Source organism: Morus notabilis, unplaced genomic scaffold (assembly GCF_000414095.1).
Source record: "Morus notabilis unplaced genomic scaffold, ASM41409v2 Scaffold78, whole genome shotgun sequence".
Lineage (NCBI taxonomy): Eukaryota > Viridiplantae > Streptophyta > Magnoliopsida > Rosales > Moraceae > Morus > Morus notabilis.
Genome location: NW_010367622.1, coordinates 1,061,619 through 1,086,019, shown reverse-complemented (window position 1 = coordinate 1,086,019; position 24,401 = coordinate 1,061,619). Strand labels below are relative to the sequence as shown.

At 39.7% G+C, this 24,401-nt stretch overlaps 1 protein-coding gene across 2 annotated transcripts in view; it reads right to left on the bottom strand.

The window, feature by feature from the left end:
• LOC21410541 (regulation of nuclear pre-mRNA domain-containing protein 1B) overlaps positions 1-22,101 on the bottom strand; it is a 44,372-nt gene extending 22,271 nt beyond the window's left edge. Inside the window, exons 1-2 of one of the 2 annotated variants that reach the window (XM_024175353.1) lie at positions 21,930-22,101; positions 20,138-20,240 (exon numbers count right to left, since the gene is read on the bottom strand). In XM_024175353.1, coding sequence (XP_024031121.1) covers positions 20,138-20,216 — 79 coding nt within the window. In that variant the 5' untranslated portion in view covers positions 20,217-20,240; positions 21,930-22,101. The remainder of the gene's footprint in view (positions 1-20,137; positions 20,241-21,929) is intronic. The other variant, XM_024175352.1, reaches the window with a different exon arrangement.
• Positions 22,102-24,401: the final 2,300 nt, after the last annotated feature.

Here is a 24,401-nt window from a genome sequence, read left to right as displayed (position 1 = left end):
AATACAAAGAATAATTGGTACAACTCAAATTAGTCTAAATTATTATTGATGAGAGCAGAGGTGATCAAAATAATTTGATTATACTCATTTTTATAGGCTTTTAAGGCTAAGAATAGGAAACAAAATCAAATATGAGACTCCTAAAAAAAAGAAAAAGAAGAGAAAAAAACCTAACTAAATAGGGAACAAAAAATTAGGAAACTCCAAAATAGAGTAGGAAATCTAAAATAGGAAATTGTTGGCTATTGCTAGTGTCATACATCAATCCCCTCCACTGAATAGAACTCGTACCCGAGTTGCTAGTTGCAAAGAGAATTCATCGAGTCAGAAATACTCAAAAAGATCAGCAACAGTAAAGGTTGGAGAAATCTTCAAACCAGTAGGAAGATCACGCTTGTAAGTATTATGACCAATCTTCTTCAGGATGCAAAAAGGACCAATCTTTTTGTCTTTGAGCTTATTATAAGTACCAATAGGTGACCGGTTCTTTCGCGAGTGCACCCTAACTATATTGCCACAGTAAATAATTTTTACCTCCTATGTTGGTCAGCAACAACCTTATACTTTGAATTGGCATCTTTTGTGAACCTCATTATGCACCCTATGAATTTGCTCATTGAACTCAATAGCCATGAGATAAAGGTCAATGGAATAAGCAACCGAATCAAGTCAACAGCACGCTTTGGGGCTCTTTACCACTGTCTAGACTTATCCTTACACACACAATGAATCATATTTTCCAAGGATATGATTAGCAACTTCAGTCCTCGTTTGAGGATGGCTAGTGCTATTGTAGCTCAAAGAAGTATCAAATTTCTTCCAAAGGTCCTCCAAAAATGACTAAGCATTGGACGACTTCTTACAAGGGTAAAGCGAACAATCTTGGAAAACCAATGTATTACCACAAAAACCGAATCAATGCCCTACTCCATTCTTGGAAATCCAAGCACAAAATCCGTAGTTGTCTTCCCAAATGCTCTCTAGAATGGACATAGGCATATAAAAGCATGTGTTTTGAGATTTGACCTTTAGCTCTAACGCATTGAGCAACGTTACGTTGGACAAAACACCCAATGTCACAGTTACTTTGACGCCAAATGAAACCTGTAGTTTTTAGAGAGGGAAAAAAATATTCTTTCTTATTATTCGTCTGGTAAAAGACTACTAGTATTTATAGATAAGCATGACAATACTCCTGCCACTTAATCCCATAATTCTAGTAATAGATAAATCCTAACTGAAGAGATAAGTACTAGCTATTATGGAGATTTAGGATATCTCCTTATTTAAAAAACAACTAATCCTAACTGGATAACAATAACTAGAAGTTATCCTAATTTTAATTTCTCTAATTCGACACTCCCCCTCAAGCTAGTGCATAGATATCTATCATGCCCAGCTTGGTCATAAGAAATTCATAGTTGGTTCTGAACAATCCCTTAGTAAGAAAATCAGCTATTTGTTGTGATGTTGGAACAAACGGCAGACAAAATAGCTCCTGCTTCTATCTTCTCTTTTATGAAGTGCATGTCGATCTCAACGTGTTTTGTTCTATCATGCTGCACCGGGCTATGGGCAATACTAATAGCAGCCTTGTTGTCACAGTATAGTTTCATAAGCATCTCCATCGGTCGTTTTAATTCTTCAAGGATCTTTTTTAACCACAACATCTCACATACTCCTTGAGCCATTGCCCGGTACTCAGCCTCTGTGCTACTTCGTGCTACCACGTTCTGTTTCTTGCTTCTCCAAGTGACTAGATTTCCCCATACATAAGTACAGTACCCTGATGTAGATCTTCTGTCTGTAACTGAGCCTGCCCAGTCTGCATCTGTGTATGCTTCAATCGTCATCTGCTCATTCTTCTTGAAGAAAAGTCCTTTCCCTGGAGTACTTTTTAAATATCTCAGAATTCGGTATACTGCCTCAAGGTGTTCTTCATATGGTGAGTGCATAAACTGACTTACCATACTAACTGCGAATGCAATGTCCAGTCGGGTGTGGGATAAATAAATAAATTTTCCTACCAACTTCTGGTACCGAGTTGTATCTACAGGATTTCCATCCTTAGTATCTCCCAGCTTCTAATTAGGATCCATTGGAGTATCAGCCGGTCTACACCCCCTCATTCCGGTTTCTTTGAGAAGATCAAGAATGTATTTTCTCTGCGAGACAACAATACACTTTTTTGAACGAGCCACTTCCATTCCAAGGAAGTATCTTAGAGATCCCAAGTCTTTAATCTCGAACTCTGAAGCCAGTCTTTCCTTTAGCTGATTCATTTCAGTAACATCATCCCTAGTAAGAATAATATCGTCCACATATACTATCAAAACTGCGATCTTTCCATCATTGGAGTCCTTCATGAACATAGTGTGATCACTGTGAGCTTGAACATAGCCTTGATTCTTTATAGATCGAGTGAATCGTTCGAACCAAGCTCTTGGAGATTGCTTGAGCCCGTAAAGTGATTTCTTTAGCTAACATACCTTGGATCCAAAGTGTTTGTCAAATCCCGGTGGTGGATCCATATACACTTCCTCCTCCAACTCTCCATTTAGAAACGCATTCTTCACATCTAATTGTTGAAGCCGCCAATCGAGGTTTGCTGCAATTGAAAGGAGTACCCTTACGGTATTTAACTTTGCTACTGGAGCGAAGGTCTCAAGATAATCGATGCCGTAGGTTTGAGTAAAACCTTTAGCCACCAACCGTGCCTTATACCTTTTGAGGGATCCATTTGAGTTATACTTGATGGTAAACACCCAATTGCACGCCATGCTGTGTTCCCTCTCGGCAAATCCATCACCTCCCACGTGTGATTTTTCTCAAGAGCACTCATCTCTTCAGAAATAGCCTTTCTCCACTCAGGAACCTGTAAAGCCTCCTGTACACTCTTTGGTATTTCCACAGAAGATATATGTGAAGTAAATGCAAAAAACAAAGGAGAAAGATTTTTATAAGATACATAGATAGACATGGGATGTTTTGTACAAGACCATACACCCTTGCGAGTAGCAATAGGGACATTAAGATCATCAAAGGACTCGGGACTAGGATTAGAGATAGACTGAACAGGTTGACACTGATCATATTGATTGGTACCTAGATACTCAGATGAGTTTGGTTCTTCACTTGGTTTGGACTCATGGCCTTGTAGAGGATTGAGACCCTGTTCCTTTGATCTTTGTTTCCTCCTCGAGTAAACCAAAAGTTCTGGACTCTTAGTACTTGTTTTGTCTCTATTGCCTGTGCTACTGCAATCCGGGTTTTCAGTATTTAAAACATCTATTGTTTCATTCAAAGAATCAGCATTATTTCCATCCTTATTTTCAGGTTGTAAATCCGAGTTTGTTGTAGTCTTATTATTAGGATTATTCGGATGGAAAAAATGGAATGAATCAGTTGATTCTATTTCAAACACATCATTAACTTCTCTTGCATCTTCTCTTGTGTTCTCCCCCTGAAGATGAGTAGCAAAATATGGTTTGGATTCAAAAAACGTTACTGATAGAGCCTTTGGTGTTTGGAATCAAGTCAATGTATGAGTGAATTCAAGAATCGCAAGAATCTAGAAAGAATCAACGTAGGAACTTTATTAATCGATAGAATCTATACATTGATACGCAGATCTTCGAGGGTCTGCTTCCTCCCCTTGCTTGGAATGATTCCAAGTCTTGACTACTTCCTGAGTATTTCTCCCGTAACCTTTCCACTCCTCTTCCCTCTCCTTTTATACATTCCACCTAATTTCCCCTCCCACTGCCAGCTATCACAGTAAGTAAACTTCTAATACTACGAGTTCCCACTTAAGGCTAAAAACAACTCTCCCACGATCAAGCCCTGCCCGTTCCTAAGCCTTTGCTCTTCCTAATGTACACTTGCCTAAGTAAAGGCTTATCAATTACACCCCCCCTCAAAAAAGTCACCTTGTCCTCAAGGTGGAAGGCTGGAAACTGGCGCTACATATCCTCGAACAATTCCCATGAAGACTCAAAATCCGGAAGATGGCGCCATTTGATCAAAACCTCCAGAGAACCAGTAATCAGAGAGTAACGTGTATCCAAAACCTGCTCCGGTTCAACCTGCAATGTCAAATCCTCCAACAAGTTGGGAGGTAGAGATTGAGGACTATCCACCGAGCCAAGAGCCTTCTTCAATCGCGACACATGGAATACCGGGTGAATCCGAGCATGAACGGGAAGTTGCAGCCTGTAGGCCACGAGACCAACCCGAGCAAGAATCGGAAACGGACCATAATAGCGTGGCGCGAGCTTTTCATTCACTACCTTAGCTAGTGCCCGATGACGGTACGGCTAAAGTTTCAGATAAATCATGTCTCCAACCTCCAGAGTCACCAAACGGTATTTCTTGTTGGCGTGGTCCCTCATGGACTGTTGGGCGCGGCCCAAATGGTCCTTCAAATCTGCCAAAAGTGCATCGCGATCACATAATTGCCGCTCTAACTCCGAGGTAGCCGTAGATCCGACCTCATAAGGAACCAACCGCGGAGGATCTCGACCATAGAGAGCCTTGAAAGGCGTCATGGCAGCTGAAACGTGAAAGCTTGTATTGTACCAATTCTCGGCCCGCGGAAGGTGCGTAAACCACTGTCGAGGGTGGCTGGAAACAAAACAGCGCAGGTAAGCCTCCAAACAGCGGTTGACAACCTCAGTTTGTCCATCCGTTTGCGGGTGATAGGCCGTACTCCGACACAAAGTAGTCCCCTGCAACCGGAAAAGTTCCTTCTAAAAATGGCTCATCATAAAGACCTTGTCGCGATCTGAGATTATACTCCGCGGAAAACCATGAAGACGCACTATGTCACGCACAAAGGCAGCAGCCACTATATTGGCCGAGAATGGATGTTTAAAGCCAATGAAATGACCATACTTACTGAGTCGATCAACTACAACCAAAATCGAATTGTAGCTGGCTGATTTGGGAAGACCTTCAATGAAATCCATTGAAATGTCGTCCCACACACGATTCGGAATTTGCAGTGGCTGTAGCAAACCTGTCGGAGACAAGGTAAAAGACTTGTGCTGCTGACAAGTGACACAGGCAGCCACAAACGACTCAACATCCCGTCGCATTCCCCTCCAATAGAACTCCCTAGCTAACCGCTTGTAAGACTTGAGAACCCCCGAGTGTCCGCCAATCTTACTACTATGAAATTCCCGTAACAAGGTTGGAATAAGAGGCGATTGCGAAGGAACGACCAGCCTGTCCTTGTACAACAAGTGCCCCCGATGCAAGGAATACCCCGGCAAAGAAGGATTTCCAGCCGTTAACTCCGTCACTATCTTGCTGAGCTCGGGGTCCGATCCACCCTGCCGCTGCAACACCTCCATATCCAGCACCATCGGAGTTGTCAGGACCATTAAAAACAGCCTCATCTGCTGCCTCGAAAGGGCATCAGCCACTTTATTTTCCTTCCCCGGCTTGTAGTGAATCTCAAAGTCATAGCCAAGTAGTTTACATAACCACCGTTGATGCTCCACACTCACCAATCGCTGTTCCAAGAGAAATTTCAAGCTTTTCTGGTCCGTGCGCACCACAAAGCGTCTACCCAACAAATAGGGTGGTCGCCACTTCTGAATGGCTAACACAATTGCCATCAATTCCCGCTCATATACCGACTCGGCACGAGCGCGGTTGGATAGGACTTGACTGAAATAAGCAATGGGACGCTGCCGTTGCATCAAGACCGCGCCTATGCCAAAACCCGAAGCGTCGGATTCCAACACAAAGGGTTGAGAGAAATCCGGCAAAGCCAACACGGGAATCTCTGTCATAGCCTTTTTTAGGCATTGAAAAGCGTCTTCGGCCTCAGAATTCCAATGAATGGCGTCTTTCTTTAGTTGTTGTGTCAAGGGCCACGAAATGCGTCCATAACCTTCCACAAAACGGCGGTAATAACTTGTAAGGCCCAAGAATCCCCGTAACTCTTTAAGGGCCTGCGGAGTTGGACAATCTAACATGGCCTGTATCTTACTGGCATCCGCTGACACTCCCTCCTTCGAGACAATATGCCCCAAGTATTCCAACCGTTCTTGTGCAAACAGGCATTTCTTTTGGTTAACATACAGCTGATTACTCCTCAAAACCGATAGGACCTTGTCCAAATGCCCCATAAGGTCCTCCCAAGAGCGGCTGTAAATCAGGATATCATCAAAAAAGACCAACACAAAGTGACGCAAGAATGGCTTTAACACCTCATTCATCAAGGATTGAAATGTGGCCGGTGCATTTGTCAACCCGAACGGCATAACAAGGAACTCATAGTGCCCTTCGGGGGTGCGAAAAGCGGTCTTTGGTACGTCCGCATCACACATACGGATTTGGTGGTATCCCGCTTTCAAATCCAACTTGGTGAAAATAGTGGCGCCACACAACTCGTCTAGTAACTCCTCGATCACCGGAATTGGAAACTTATCCGAGACCGTGGCTTTGTTTAACGCCCGATAATCCACACAGAATCTCCAACTGCTGTCCTTCCTCTTAACTAACAAGACCGGGCTAGAGAAAGGACTCGTGCTTGGTTGTATGATCCCTGCAGCCAACATCTCTTTTACTAATTTTTCGATTTCATTCTTTTGAAAATGTGGGTACCAGTAGGGTCGAACGCTAATTGGCCTCGTGCCTTCCTCTAAGATTATGCGATGATCCCTCACCCTATGTGGTGGTAATCCGGCTGGCATGTCCAAAACAGCCGCATGTTTATGCAATAACCCTCGCAGCTGCTCATTGCCTCCCTCCTCAACTTCAATGATTTGCTCCACCCCCAATTGGCTCATCTCTATATAAATTCCCTAGCCTTCATGACGTATGGTACGCATCATGGCCTTAAGGGAAATTAACGACCTAGTGAGGCTAGCATCCCCTTTCAACATTACACTTTCCCCTTGCACCTTGAACCTCATGGCTTGAGTCTTCCAATTGACATGCATACTACCCAAAGTCTCAAGCCATTGCATCCCTAAAATCACGTCTATTCCCCCCAACTCAAGCGGCAAGAAATTCTCAATAATAGTTAAGTTTTGCATGGTTAACACCACCTCCTTGCATAGTCCATGCCCTTGTACCGACTCCCCCGTGCCCGTTTGGACACCACAACCGGTTGTAGGAGTTATTGGCAATGATAGATCGAAAACCAATGTAAGGGAAATAAAATTGTGCGTAGCACCGGAATCTATTAAAACAATTACCTCACGGTGGCCAATCTCCCCTTTTATCTTCATGGTCTTTGGTGTGGTCAATCCTACTACGGAATTCAACGACAACTCAATCACCTCCGTCCGTAGCAAATCTTCCGGCTCCCCCTTTGTCTCCTCCAAATCGCTTTCCTGGTTTTCCCAATCATCCTCATCGCTAACTAACATGATTCGCAACTCTTTTTTTTTACAACGATGCCCAACCGTAAACTTTTCGTCGCAACGAAAACAAAGCCCTCGATTCCTCTTCTCTTGCCACTCCGAGTCGGACAACTTCCGAAACGGAAAGTCCTTTCTCGGTCTCTCAACGATCGGAATGCTTTGGGACAGAATTGCCTTGGGGCTGATTTGCCGTGCTTCCCACAGACGGATTGGCTGTGAAGCCCGCCGCTGGAGAACGCCAAACCCGAGGCCCTCCCATCTCCCTTCGCAGCAACATATTTTTCTCCTTAATCCTCTGCGCCATGTCCATGATTTCCGAGAGTCCCTCCGGCTTGAGTAAACGCAATTCAGCCCGGATGTCAGCCCTCAACCCATTTATAAAAATGCCTTCAAGAATCTCCTCTGGCACCTCTTGTAAAGGAGCGGCCGATACCTCGAAGTTCCGTCGATACTCGGCCACCGTTCCTGTTTGCTTAATCGCTAAAAAACGCTCACACAAATTCCCTTCCTGTGACGAATGAAAGCGTTGTAAAAGAGCCACCTTAAAATCAATCCACGTGATGAAAGGTCGACGTTGGTTCTGCCATTGGAACCACGATAAAGCATCTCCTTCCAAAGCTATTCCCGCTATGATTAGCTTCTCTTTCTCAGAAAATCTATTGATAGAAAAGTACTGGTTCATCCTAAACAACCAGCCATCCGGGTCCATTCCACTGAATAATGGACAATCCAACTGCTTCCTCCTAACTGGGGAAAATTCTTCACCTCCCCACGGTTCCCCGTAGGTCCCCAAGAAATCCATGGACTCTCCAGCCTCATTCTCTTCCCAGCGTCGTCGGTTATCTCTGCCACCATTCCCGAATCGACCTCCCTCGTGTCGACCGTCCATCCTCAGCCTGGGTCCACGTGTCCGGCGCGATTACCACCTCCTCCTTCAACATCTCGACCGCCGTGCCAGTCCCGAGCGTCCTCGGTGGTTCCTCCGACGTGATAATCGCCGCGCCGCCCTTCTCGGAGATTTCTGTCTCCATCGCTGGTCTCGCCATCCCTGGGTCGACCATTACGGCTGTCGCGATGGAAGTCCGGTCGGATTCCGTTCGCCTCCCGAGCCCTAACACGCGCGATTTCTCCGTCCTCTAATCGACCCGTGATTTCACGATTTACACCTTAGGCCACCCCTACTTCATCCTCCCGAGTTCTCACGGCTCCAGATCGTGAGCCCTCCGCCGGTGGAACCGCCATCGCCGCCGCGGTTAGCAGTCGCATTTGCTCCTCCACGAGTCGTCGCAATTCCGACACATTCTGGCTCACCTCCGCCACGTTATGGTTGATTTCGGCCCTTACCTCTCCGATTTCCTTCTCCACCGAAGCCCTAACCTGCTGGATCTCCTTTTCCATTGCGTCGAACTTCTCCTCGGTTTTCCTGGCCGCCATTAACTCCCAAAAAAAAATTATGCTCTGATACCAAATGATAGAGCCTTTGGTGTTTGGAATCAAGTCAATGTATGAGTGAATTCAAGAATCGCAAGAATCTAGAAAGAATCAACGTAGGAACTTTATTAATCGATAGAATCTATACATTGATACGCAGATCTTCGAGGGTCTGCTTCCTCCCCTTGCTTGGAATGATTCCAAGTCTTGTCTACTTCCTGATTATTTCTCCCGTAACCTTTCCACTCCTCTTCCCTCTCCTTTTATACATTCCACCTAATTTTCCCTCCCACTGCCAGCTATCACAGTAAGTATACTTCTAATACTACGAGTCCCCACTTAAGGCTAAAAACAACTCTCCCACAATCAAGCCCTGCCCGTTCCTAAGCCTTTGCTCTTCCTAATGTACACTTGCCTGAGTAAAGGCTTATCAGTTACATCCATGGTGACAAACATTTTTTTTTGAAATTGGATCAAAGCATTTATATCCTTTTTGAGTAGAAGCATATCCTACAAAAACACATTTTTTAGCCCTAGGACCAAGTTTTCCCCGGTTATGATCATGAATATGGACAAAGGCAGTGCACCCAAATATCTTTAAAGGTAACGTAGATGACAGCCTAGATGTAGGATAGCAACTTAGGAACACTTGTAAAGGAGTTTTGAATTTTAATATCCTAGTGGGCATCTTGTTTATGAGATATGTAGCCATTAGAATAGCTTCACCCCAAAGGTATTTAGGAACTTTATTTGTGAAATGTAAAGCCTTAGCTACTTCCAATAGATGTTTATTTTTGCGTTCGGCTATTCCATTTTGTTGAGGGGTATCATTACAAGAGCTTTGGTGAACTATGCCCTTTTCTAAGAAAAATTTTCCTAAGACTTTATTAAAATACTCTTTTCCATTATCACTATGAAAAATTTGAATTTTAGTTTGAAATTGTGTCAACACCATGGTATAAAAATTTTTAAAGACTTCTTCCACATCCGATTTTTCTTTTAGTAGATAAACCCAGCTTACCCTTGTGTGGTCATCTATAAAGGTGACAAACCATTTTTTCCCATTGGGTGTTGTGATTCGTGAAGGCCCCCAGACATCACTGTGTATTAATGAGAATGGTTTTGAAACTTTATATGGCTGTGATGGGAATGAGGTACGATGATGTTTAGCTAACTCACAAAATTCACACTGAAATGACGACATATTTTTATTTCTAAATAAAGTAAGAAATAAATATTTTAAATATTGAAAACTTGGATGGCCTAATCTATAATGCCATAGTATTATTTCATCACTACTAGCAACCGAAATAGATTCAAGACAAGTACTATGTGCTGGCTTTCTAGACTCAGTTCTGCCTTCAAAGAAATAGAGTCCATCAATCTCTCTAGCATTGCCAATCGTCCTCCCCGAAGTTAGTTCCTGAAACTCACAATAAGAAGGATAGAAATTAGCTCGACATTCATGATCATGAGTTATTTTGCTTATGGATAGGAGGTTACAAGATAAATTGGGAACATGAAGAACATTATAAAGTGTGATGAGAGGAGATATTATGACTGATCATGTCCCAGCTATAGCTGAAAGGGATCTGTCTGCAATTTTGATTTTTTTGTTTCTTGCACACGATTTATAGGTAGAGAAAAGTTTTGAAGAACCAGTGATCTGTGGCTCCTGAGTCAATGATCTATGGGCATGACAAATTTGATTTTATACTAGAAAGAGCTGCAGTGAGAAAATTACCCATTTGAGCAAAAGAACAAGAAGGGTTTGAGAATTGTGGAGATTGAAAGAGTTTGTACAGGTGATCTAGTTGTTCCTTTGTGAATTGGGGTATCTCTAAATTGATTTGTTGTTTCTGAGAATCTTCACTCACGGTCGGGAATGCCTTGCGATAACCTGCATTCTTCTTCTTGAAATTCTGGGGCTTGCCATAGTTTCCAACATGTCTCTTTTGTATGCCGCGGTTTTCTACAGTGATCACACCATGGTTTTTTCTTCTTTTCTCCATCCGAATCAGGTCCTCTAGAGGTCAAAGCCGAGTTTTCTGCTTCCAGGTTGGGCCTCGGTTCTTGATTAGTCAACATCACCTTTCGCCTAGCCTCCTCCCTCCTAACTTCCGAGAATACCTCTCTGATGGATGATAAAGGCTTTCTGCCCAGCACCCTTCCTCTTACCTCATCCAAGTCCTGATTAAGTCCTGCTAAGAACACAAAAACTCGATCATTCTCCTCTCTTTTTTTGTGTCATACACTATCAGTAGGGCAGTCCCATTCATCTTCATAGCACAAGTCCAACTCTTGCCATAATGTCACCATCTCATTGTAGTATGCTGTAACATCCCAATCTCCTTGTTTTGATCACCATAGCTTCGATTTTAACTCGAAGTCTTGTGAGGAGTTTTCCAGATCTGAGTACATATCACGCACTGCTTCCCATACGTCTTTGGCAGTAGGTAAGAAAAGATGCGGCTTTCCAATTGCTGGCTCCTTTGAGTTGATAAGCCACGCAATTACCAGTGAATTCTCCGATCGCCATTTTTTCAAGTTAGGGTCGTCTACGGCTGGTTTGCTTACTTCTCCAGTCAGGTGTCCGAGTTTGCCTCTGCCATCAATTGCAAGTTTTACGGACTGAGCCCACTCTAGGTAATTTTTACCATTTAATTTGTGAACGGTAATTTGAAGGAAAGAATTCGATGTGGAAAAATCCATACCACTGTTTATGACAATGGTCTCGGATTGCACACTCTCTGCTGTGACTCCCGAGGAAGACGACTTGCTTGCTCCGGTCATGGCTGTGTTAGCCATTAGGGTTTAACGTAGAAGGATACCCTGGGCTCTGATACCATGTAGTTTTTAGAGAGGAAAAAAAATATTCTTTCTTATTATTCGTCTAGTAAAAGACTACTAGTATTTATAGGTAAGCATGACAATACTCCTGCCACTTAATCCCATAATTCTAGTAATAGATAAATCCTAACTTAAGAGATAAGTACTAGCTATTATGGAGATTTAGGATATCTCCTTATTTAAAAAACAAATAATCCTAACTGGATAACAATAACTGGAAGTTATCCTAATTTTAATCTCTAATTCGACAAAACACTAACAAGCCAATGGTCTTGTCTCCACCAACATGTCCACCAAGTCCTCTAGCAAGTAATTAATTCTTAAATCAACCGTGCTTTTAGAGAAGAACCAAGGATGCATAAATTGGTTGCCTAAAAAAAATAAAAAATAAAAAATAAAACCATCTTAAATAAGAAAGCCATCAGTACCTTCCCAATTGTTGCACTTGAGCCAAATCTACCCAAAGTTGTCGTCTTCGGTATATGTGCCTTTTTCAAACTTTCAAATCCCTCTACTTTAGTGCTAATAGCGGCAAGTAAAAAGGCACATCTATTCAATGCGTCTCCACCACATTGTTCTGCTGCATGGACTTATGCTTGGTTGTAAAAGTAGATTTTTGGAGGAAAGTAATCCACCTAACACGCATAAGGTTCATGGACTTGGGAATTAATAGATTTACGAGCCTGATGCTCACTAAATATCACAAACTCCCTTTGAAACAAATAAGGCTCCGAATGTTGCAAAGCTCGGGCTATTTCACAAAGCTCGAGCTCGTAAGTGGTCCACTTCTTTGAACTCATAAGTGGTCTACTTCTTTTGGGCTTAGCGTAACGTCTCCCTAAAACCCTCGATCAGCCACCCCTTGACTTTTGAGACAAGACTTCCCTAATGCCTTGCACAGAAGCATCACATTCAACTTCAAACATCAATTCAAAATTTGGCAAAGCTCAAAACATAACTTCTCTTTTAATGCAAAGCTTGCTTCTTGTGCTTGGCCCCATTAGAACCCACCTTTCTTCAAGCAACTAGTGATACTGAAGACTCGAATGAAATGTGAATAGAAAGTACCAATGCCATGGAAACTTGACGCCAGTAGGACAATATAGAGGTTGGCCATTCACGAATAATTTTTACCTTGAATTCATGCACTCGGATGCAATAATCTCTTACCACAAAACCAAGATATAAACGCTTATTAGTCATAGAGCTACAAATTTTCAAGTTGATAAATAGTTTCTTAGCTTGTAAAAGAACATCAAATGATTTAGCTCAATTAGGCTAAATAAGGCTATTGTCGCAGAAAATTACCACAAATTTTCAAATAAAAGATCGAAGAACCTTATTCATCAATCTCATGAACTTGTTAGGGGCATTCAACAAACCAAACGACATTACTAGACATTAATACAAGTCATCATTGGTCTTAAATGTCGTCTTCCATTCATCTCCAGGCACATGCCAATATGATGGTAGCCACTGCTTAAATCAAGCTTGGAGCAAATCCTAGCTCCTCCTAGGCAGTCCCACGTACGAACCTGCCCCTATCTTATTGTTTGCTAAATTGCAACTGTTCCCACCATGCCAAAGCTCCACGCTTAAACTTGTAAGCAACCAGTGTAATTTGCTGATCTTCGAGAACCAAATATTCAAGAAATTCTTGGCACTACGAAACCAGTCTAGAAAATCCCCAATGTGCACATTGCCATCAAAACTGGGCAAGTAATTCATCTTGAACTCTTGTTGGTTCTAACCTCGCGTACAAGTTACATTAGCGATGTTAAAATCGCCTTCTTCAACCCATGAGTCTCTTTTTTTTTTTTTTTGAAAAGAAACAGAGAACTATTATTAATGAGAGAATAATTTTATAAGAAAATACAAATGGAAAAGCGAATAGGTTTCCCAAACTAGAATGACCAAGCCCAGGTAAATAAAACAAAATGAGGGTGAATTACAAAAATGGTACCCAGATTCTAACCAACACTAAAAAAACTGGCTACCAAACTCTTTATCTCTATAAACCCACGTTGAGACCCAATATTTACTTTATCCCATGGCACAAAACTATCTTCCCAACTCTCCTAAAAAATTCTGTTATTCCTTTCTAACCAAATACTCCAAAGAAAAGCTAGTAGGGCAACCTTACACAAAATCCAACCCTTAAAACTAAAGCTACTCGGAGGTGGAAATTCGAGCAACTCCAAGCAATTCCTCAATGTGACCCAAGAAAGATCAAATTCCTTCAGCAACAAAGACCAGACTTGATGAGGGAATGAGCAGCATAAAACAGGTGATTAGCAGATTCTCCGTCTTCCCTGCATAAAACGCACCAACCTGGGGATAATGAAAGAAAAGGGCTCCTACACTGCATCAAACGTGAGTGTTCATACCTCCATGGTGATTAGCAATTCCTCGTCCGATGAGTCTTCATACCTCCAATGGTACCTACTGCCTATAACTAGCATCCCTTGGGTTAGGAAATCCACTCCCAAAACAACTTTCCCTATGGACTCACACAAAATCAAGCTAAAACATGTCACCAAAGTCTCGCTAGAACTCTCGCCAGAATTCATCGTCGTCACCCTGTCAAAACTCGCACCACTCCTCCCCAACAACCCCTCACTATCAATACACCATGAACATTAAGGGCTGGGTGTCACACACTAAATCCCTAGGGCTCATATCTGCGTGATCTGTCCAAGGCAGCACAACGCACACATTGTTACCTCCTGGCCGTGGTCGCCAACCATCGTCAATGTCTACGTCTTCATCACCTGAGTTGTCATTCGTCATCGACCATTGGTCCTCTATGTACCGTCCTCAGCCATAAATCCAAGTAAATTCCTCGCTCAAATACCAATTTTGGAGCAGTAGAAGTGTATGTTTCAAAAAGAAATGAAGAACAAACAAAAACACATAATAGATAAAACACAAATAAGCCTAAAATTTCATTGATGAGAGGTGATCAAAATAATTTATAATCTGATGACACTTATATTCATGGGACTTTTTTAGTCTAAGAATAGGACAGTAAATTAGACAGGATATTTGCAAATTACAAAAGAAAATACAAAATAGGAAACATTGAATTAGGAAACTCTAAAATAAAAACTCTAGAATAGGTAAAGATTTTCAGAAGAAATGAATTCTTATTTCCTTGATTTGGTTTACAGTCAAGGCTCTCTTTAAATAGAGAGAACAAAAAAATACAAATATGGTAATTTCTTATTACCACGTTTATTCACCTAGAAACTACCAAAAATACTACAAAGAAATTAGGAAATAAACATAAAGTCAAAATACTAAATTGAGACAAAATCCATGGGAATCACTCGGATATCCCCATGGAATCACATGGATTTCCTACACTCCCCCTCAAGCTGGTGAATATATGCTGATCATTCCCAGCTTGTCTACTAGAGCTTCAAAACTTTGTCTTGGTAATCCTTTGGTCAGAACATCTGCAACTTGTTGGGACGAAGGCACATACGAAAGTTCTATTACTCCCTCATCAATCTTCTCCTTAATAAAGTGCCTATCAATTTCCACATGCTTGGTACGATCATGGTGAACAGGATTCTGAGCTATACACAAGACAGCTTGATTGTCACAATAGACCTTTAGAGGAGTCTTGTGTTCGGCTTGCAATTCTTCCAGAACTCTTCTAATCCAAATTGTCTCGCAAATTCCATGTGATAGTGCTATGAACTCGGCTTCTGCACTACTGCGAGCAACAACACTCTGTTTCTTACTTCTCCAAGTAACAAGATTTCCCCAGACCATAGTATAATAGCTAGAAGTTGATCACCTATCTTCGACTGAACCCGCCCAATCAGCATCTGTAAAAGCTTCAATCTGCCTTTCATTAGTTTTTCCAAAGAACAGACCCTTCCCTTGTGTCATTTTGAGGTATCTAAGAATCCGATACACAGCAGCTAGGTGTTCTTCATAAGGAGAATGCATATACTGACTCACAACACTTATTGCAAATGCTATGTCAGGCCTGGTGTGGGATAGATAGATTAGTCTCCCTACTAACCTGTGATATCTCCCCCTATCTACTGGAGCTCCTAACTCCTTCACTTTTCCATTCACTTCCACGGGGTTCTCATATGGTCTACTACCAATCATACCAATTTCCTTCAAGAGATCAATCGTATACTTTCTTTGGGAAATCGAAATGCCTTTTCTTGTACGAGCAACTTCCATTCCTAAAAAGTATCTCAGTTGCCCCAAATCTTTGACTTCAAATTCTCTAGCCAACACTTTCTTCAAGTCTGACAATTCTTCAAGGTTATCCCAAGTTAAGATAATATCATCCACATATACTATCAAAATCGAGACCTTACCATCTGAGTGTTTGTAGAACAATGCGTGATCAGCCGGTCCCTGAGTGAAGCCAAAACTCCTGACTGTCTTAGTGAAACGATCGAACCATGCTCGAGGAGATTGCTTAAGTCCATAGAGTGACTTCAACAATTTGCACACCTTATTGTCTCCAAGTTCCCCTTCAAAACCAAGCGGTAAATCCATATACACATCTTCTTCAAGTGTTCCATTAAGAAATGCATTTTTTACATCCATCTGGTGTAGAGGCCGGCCTAGATTAGCTGCCAACGAGAGTAGTATCCTGATTGTGTTAAGTTTAGCAACTGGGGCAAAGGTCTCATTATAATCCACTCCAAAGGTTTGTGTAAAACCTTTAGCTACTAACCGAGCTTTATATCTTTCCACTGACCCATCTGAGTTGTATTTTACTATGAAGACCCATTTACAACCCACTGGGCATTTTCCTTTGGGTAGATCTACAATCGCCCACGTACCATTCTTTTCAAAGCTTCCATTTCTTCCAAAACTGCCTTCCTCCACTATGGCTTTTCAAGTGCCTCATGTATACTTCCAGGAACCACCTCAGCAGAAATCTTCTCGGTTACAGCTCGGAAAGCAGGTGACAAATGTTTGAAGGACATAAAGTTATACAACGGATGTTGGGTGCAGTTCCAAGTGCCTTTTCGAAGTGCAATAGGAACATCAAGATCACTAGCTGGCAGTTCTTCCTCTACTGTCTGAACCTCCTTCTCGTTGGATTCTTCAACAACAATACATGCTTCATTCAGTTGTGTGTTTACCTCCGGTTCAAGCTCTTGACAGTGCTCCGGAGTTGTACTAGGCTTGTGTTGCTTTCGAGATTGCCCAGCTCACCTAGAATAAACACGAAGTTCTCGTGATTCTTTTTGTGTGCTGCTTTGCACATGTGATTCTCCCCATGTTTCAGATCATTAGACAACATAATAGGTAACACTGGACTCTTAGAAGGTAAACTAGGGGGCTCTGACTCTGTTTCGGATTGAATGGAGAAATCCCAGAGCTGCCCTGCATGTCTCACATTCTCCCCCTAAAGGGTAGGTTTGAAGTAAGGTTGATTTTCGAAGAATGAGACATCCATGGATACGTATACCTTTTTTGTGACAGGACAGTAGCATTTAAAGCCTTTCTGACTTGGAGAGTAGCCTAAGAAAATACACTTAATGGCCCTAGGATCAAGTTTGTTGTGTTGAGGTGAATTCGAGTGTACAAATGCAGTACATCCGAATGTTTTGAGTGGAAGATCATGAAGTAGACGAATTTGGGGATAAGACTTACGAAGGATAGACAATGGTGTTTGGTACTGAAGTACTCGAGACGGAAGACGGTTAATCAGATAGCAGGATGTAAGAACTGCTTTCCCCCAAAAAAACGTAGGAACATTGTTAGCAAACAAGAGTGCACGGGCCACTTCGAGTAAGTGCCTGTTTTTACGTTCAGCGACACCATTTTGTTGGGGGGTATCGACACAAGAGCTTTGATGGAATATTCCATTCTCTGCTAGATATGAACCCAAAGTGTTATTAAAATACTCTCGTCCATTATCCGTACGAAGAATTTGAATTTTGTCTGAAACTGTGTTTCCACCATTTTATGGAAGTTTTGAAAAATATTGGCAACATTTGATTTTTCTTTTAAGAGAAATACCCAACTGACTCGAGTATGATCATCAATAAAAGTTATGAACCAACATGCACCCGATATGTTATTTATTCTTGAGGGACCCCACATATCACTATGAATAAGTGAGAAAGGTTTGGAAATTTTATAAGGTTGCAAAGGATAGGGAACAAGAGTATGTTTAGCAAACTGACATGTTTCACAGGCAAATGAGTGAACATCTTTATTGACAAATAATGAGGGAAACAACTTTGTCAAATATAAAAAACTAGGATGGCCTAACCTATTATGCCATAACATAATTTCACTGGAAGTAAAAACAGAATCACAACTCAAAGCCTGAACTTGTTTATTCTTTGCAAGCCAAGAACCTTCAAATAGATATAGCTCATCACACTCCTCAGCACTGCCAATCGTCTTCCTTGAAAGTAAATCCTGAAACTCACACAAAGAATGGGAGAACTTAGTGGTGCAGTTCATATCTTTTGTTAACTTTGTAACTGACAAAAGATTGCAGACAATGGTTGGTATATACAATACAGAGTGTAAAGTTATATAATCAGAAATTCTCACTGTCCCTTTTCCTGTTACTGGTGCCAAAGAGCCATCTACAATTTTAATTTTCAAATCATTATCACAGCATGATTCGAAACTTGAAAAAACACTCCCACTGTTTGTCATATGATTTGAGGCTCTTGAGTCAACAATCCAACAAACTTTGTTAGTAGTTTTTAGTTGTTAGGACAGAAAGAAAATTACCCTTCTGTGCAACTACTGCTGTCGGACCTGAGGATGATGAAGTTGAGGATGGAAGCTGGGACAGGATAAACTGAAGTTGTTCAGTTGTTCCCTGCCGAATGCCGAACCAGAACTGGGTTCTGGAATTTTTTCTCCTTCTCCAGATGAGGCTGTGAAGCCTCGGCTTTCTCTTGAATTCTGTTGGCGCCAGCGTTCACGTACTGAGTTCCAGTCTGGTGGTTTTCCATGGATTTCCTAGCATGTGTCTTTGGTGTGTCCATGACGCTGGCAGGGATCACACCAAGGTCTATCACTCCTCTTTTGATTTCGGTTCTCTCCACCAGGTCCGAACTTTTTCTTGACAACCAAAGCTGATTCTTGGTGCAGCAGTTCAGCAATGGGTGTAGGGTTGATCTTCTTTTTCCCAAGCATTACTCTCTACCGAGCTTCTTCACGTCTCACTTCAGCAAATGCTTCTTTAATTTCAAGAAATAGTTTGAAACCAAGCACGCGACCTCGGACTTCATCCAATTCTTTATTAAGACCGAGTAAGAAATCAAATACTTGTTCTTTGTCAAGCATCTTCTTGAATTTAAGCACTATCCGTAGAGCAGCTCCAATTGAAATCCTGATATAGATCTAATTCCTACCATAAGACTTGTAATTCGTTATAATACTCTGTTACACTTAGATTACCTTGCCTCTTTTCTCTTAGGGCAGATTTCAATTCAAAAATCTGGGCTGAATTCCCTAAGTCGGAGTACATCTCTTCTACCATCTCCCAAATCGCGTTTGTTGTTTTGTAGTAGAGGTAAACACGGCTGATTGCTAGTTCCATCGAGTTCAACAGCAATGCCTTCACCATGGAATCTTCAGATTTCCACTTTTTGTAGGCCGGAGTTCCAACCTCAGGTGGTACGGCTTCTCATGTCAAGTAGTCCAACCGTCCTTTTCCATCAATCACAAGGACAATCGACTAAGACCACTCTACATGATTCGCACCATTCAACTTATACTGTGTAATCTGCAGTTAATGGTTGTCGTTGATGTTGTGGATGATTTGTTGGGGTGTGGCTGTAGTTGACATTGAGGTTTGCTCGCTTGTGGCGTCGGAGGCAGCTTCCCAAGAGGCCCCAGTTATGGCCCCAGTCATGGCGGTTTTCGCCATTAGAAAGAGTAAGGGAAAAACTCAGTCCCGCTCTGATACCATAAAGATTTTCAGAGGAAATGATTTCTTATTTCCTTGATTTGGTTTACAGTGAAGACTCTCTTTAAATAGAGAGAACAAAATAATACAAATATGGTAAATTACCAAAAATACTACAAAGAAATTAGGAAATAAACATAAAGTCAGAATACTAAATTGAGACAAAATCCATGGGAATCACTCGGATATCCCCATGGAATCACACAGATTTCCTACAATAGGAAATCAAAAATGGGAAACTGTTGACTATTGCTTCTATCCTACATCAAAAACCTACAAGCATCACATAGAATACAACGACTACCACATCCCAAAAAAAAAAAAAAAAAAAAAAAATCCAGTAAAATACACAATAACACACAACACTTACTACATATAATAATCCAGCCACTTGTCAGTGTGCAGATTATATTATGTAATAACACTAGCTCAAAACTAAAAGGTATGCAACTCTAAAGAAATTCCATATACGGAATCAGCAAATATCCAAACATTAATAGTTACCATAACCACATATGAGATAAAGTATGGAGAACTTTATCAAGGATACATTCAATGCTTTGCTGTGAATTGTTAAGCTTTGATAACTTCTCAGCTAATGACTGTCCATCAAATGCCTCGTTGCTCATACTGCTATAACCTTTTTACATTCCCTGCATCAATTCAGATACACGAGAAAGAGTTATTCCAATTCCATTAAAATATTAAAAGAATTGATTATATACATATATGCTTCATTTTTATTTTTTTATTTTAATAAGAAACAAACCTTTATTGATATGAAAGTCAATATAAGAGAAGGAGAATGATATATCCTCCAAAAAATACAAAAAAATACATGAAAATGAAGAATGAACAAAACTCCAACTTAGACAATCTAAAACCTGAAGTATATGCTTCATTTTTATTGAATAAAATTTAATGGAATGAAACTCAAAACACAGAGGAAAGGACACCAAACAAAAAATGCAAATCATACAAAGAAGCTGACATTACAACAGATTCTAACAGACGTTGCCAATCGTATCAAGAAGTTAATAAGAATGCTAAGTCAGTATAAGTCGCAAGTTCCTCTTAACAATTTACTGAGGCACAATGTGGCCTACCTTTTTTTTTTTTTTTCTGTGTTGCTATTGTTTGGTGGAGGCTTTCTCCCCCTCTCTCCTTTACATGTTACTTATTTCTATTCCTCTTACTTTCTTTGTATAAAGGAAGAGAAAAAGACATGTATCAAGGAAAAAAGAAAAGAAAAGGGATTCACACAAAATAAATACACCTACGTTTTCTTCATTGTATTCTTTTTTATCATGCAAAAAATTTACTTCAAAGATTGCATGTTCAAGCCGTTATACGTTCTTTCTTTTTTGTATCAAACGAGATACTCAATTTAAACAAATGGAATGAATATTACAAGACTAGAGGAAAAGATTTCCTCACAAAAAGTACCTAGAATAAAAAAAATAATGTCACACGACTCGCCCAATTAGAGACTCAGTATTTAAGGCCTCGATCCGAAAATATGCACACATACATACATTTATACATATATACCATAATCCAAAAAATAATCTTCAAATTCAATCCAAATAATTCAACCTAATACCAGCACAGCGACACTCCATGATCCAAATATGCTCAAGTAATACTCAAGCTTCGTTGTCATCTAATTGGCATTTGCCTCAAATGGTCTACTTCTCATCTTGGGAAGGCACCTTCTACAAACTCTAAAACTCGAGTTATGAGTTCCTACTCTAATTGAAAGCTGAACCCTTTTCCTTTTTTTTTCTTTTTTTTTCCCCTTTTTTTTTATTGTTACCTTTCTTTTGATAAGAAGAAAAAACCTATACTAATGTTAGAAAGCAACAAAGTTCAAGCTTAATTATTCTACTCGGAAGAAATTGATCACATTTTCCTACTTCAAAGCTGTAAAGTGCGAAAGTGGTCAATTACAAGATTTTCCAAAAAAAAAATAAAAAAAAAATCTTTCCACGCACATTTGAAAACACAAGGACAACTAAAACAAAAAAAGATCAAACATTGCCAGAAAAAATGAACTATTTTCCGTCAAGGCAAGCAAGAAATGTCCGATAAAACAATTTATTTCGAAGTTCTCATTGCTTAGATCGGAAACAAGAGAAGTGGCCCAAATACTTGGCTTGATGATAACAGTGTTCTTTGGGAATAGCTTAAATAGAAAAAGCGAGAAACTAGAAATTGGGAAGCTTTTCACTTTCTCGGCGACCAAACAGAGGCTTAACGAACAAGACGGGTCTAAAATAGCGAGTGTAATCAAATTTGATAAACGACGAAGAAATCAGAATTAGAGAAGCTCGTATGTTTACCTTGCAGAAAGGAATGTCAAAAGACCCAAAGTTCTGATAGAGAAAACCCTAGAAGAAGAAGAAGAAGAAGAAGAAGAAGAAGAAGAGCTCTACCTCGCAGCACGGCAGAGAGATGCGGAGCCTGTCGTGGACACAGAGACCGGAAGACCTTTTTCTTTTTTCTTTTTTTTTTTTTTCCCCTTTCAAATTTTGTTTTGACAAGAAAAATGAATTAATGTTAGGGAAATGAAGGGTCGGGATGAAGTATGGCATGATTGGCACCGTTGGATCTGTTGTGGCCGGAATTATTAAATTTGGTGCATAATTATCCGCTAGGGTATTTATTGGTACAAGGTGGCAGCTCTATCCGTGCTGATATTTTCACAATTCAAACTTTTTAAGTCTTTCGTAAAAATTTAAATTTAATTTTTATATTGTAATATTTTCTCTCATATAAATTTATTTTAAAATTTAAATTCTTAAATTGAGTTTATGAAAAAAATACACACAAATAATTTATGAGTTATTAACAAACTCTTATTTATGAAATTATATTTTTTGATATATTTAGTATGAATTTTGAGTTTAACAAATCTTATTTCTTGTATATTATAAATATGATGAAATAAGTAACCATAAATGTTAATATATGAGATAAAATATATTTCTTTTTTTATAAAGAAGTAGATAAATAATTATTTTGAGTGTTGATTAGGTTTGAAATAGCAAGAGCCCTCAATTCGTGATTAAGTTTATAAATTTATTATTTATTAAAGAATAAATAGTGCTCAAGAATAAAGATGTAATCAAAGAAATTAACGAGTTATACTAATTCTAATTATGAATTATCTATGAAAAAATAATCTATGTGTAGTAACTACATCAAACGAACGCTTCATGTTCTTAGAAATAATTAAACATCTCTAATTTTAAGAGTGTAATTCTAGGTTTATAGTGGAGTAATTTTTTAAATTAATACAAATAATTATTATATTAAAGTGTTTAATTAATTATTAAATTTATTGGAGTCTGAAATTATTGGTTTATATATAGCTTCTCCCATCATCTTGTATTAATTGTTAGACGAGATGCATTTATGGGAATTAATGTCAGCCAATATAATTGATTATAAGATTAATTTGATTCTTAAATAATGAAATCATTTAAAAATTAATTTTTAAAACACACATATAGTGGAATCACATATATTGCATGCCAAAGCATAGGGAAGAATCCATTTGTGATTCAGTTATTTACTTTGCAAATTATTTAGTTACTTGTTGGACAAGCTATCAAATTTAAATTTAAATATGTTTACAGTTTGAATTTAATGGGTATTTTAGTTTTGGTGTCTTCTTTTGTACTTTTTTCCTTCTTTAATATATTCTCTCGTTTCTTATAAAAAAAAAATTATATGGGTTTTTAATTTGAGTCAAAATTAAATAATAGGATAAAGTTGAAATTTATCTCATCCTATATATATATATATATATATATTTTTTTTTTTTTTGTGAATAATCATAAAGTCCGCATGTGATTACTTGGTATGAATGTGATTTTACTATCAACGATCTCCGATAGTTTTTATGTTAGTGGCCACATTATTTATCTTCTTTAGATGTATCCCTCTCTAGGTCTGCCAAAAATACGCTATAACAGTAGAGCCTGCATTGGTTACAGTAGACAAAATAGCGTCTCAACTTGTGTCAAATCACAATATATGAATCTGTTTAATTCGTGTGTTTAAGTTAGGCCTCGTTCATTTCGCTGATTCGAGTTTTGCTACAGTAAAAAGCTCTCACAAACAATCACATCTAACTTTTTTGCTACAGTAAAAAGCTCTCACATAAAATCAAATCTCAACTCAAATTAAAAACTCGAATCAACGAACTAAACAGACCAATGATCTGAACACTTCCTGGCTATATATTTCTTCTTTCGATAATTCATTTCCTTACAATGGTTGCAGCTTGGCAGAGATTTACACTCGTCAACAAACAATCAAAGGGAAATGTTCTCGAGTATGCTTCCCGTTTTGCATGTTCGCTGTGGATGTTGAACACTGCTAATATGCTTTTTCTTCTTTGTTTCAACCTCATTATTGCTATCACTTTGTTAAACCCTTTGTAGTCCCAATTCTGCTTGCTTAAGAAGTAGATACAGTCCTTCAACCTCGTTTCTCTTAATTTATTTCACAGAGCAATACAACCTTATTCATCAAATCTTTTGTATAATATAATTATCACCAAATCTGTTTCTTTTTTTTCAAACAAAAAAACTTCTACTTTTAAACAAGCGAGAAAAACAAACTATACTTAAAATACACATACAATTCATAAGAAGAACAAGCACGTGCTCCACACATGCGGAGCACGTGCTCCTCCGCACGTCTCCCAACTAGTATATATAGGTGTGTATATATTATCAATGTCTTTCACATGTTTGCTGATTATTGTTTTTGCAGCTGTTGAGCTCAACGTTTAGAAGTTTTTT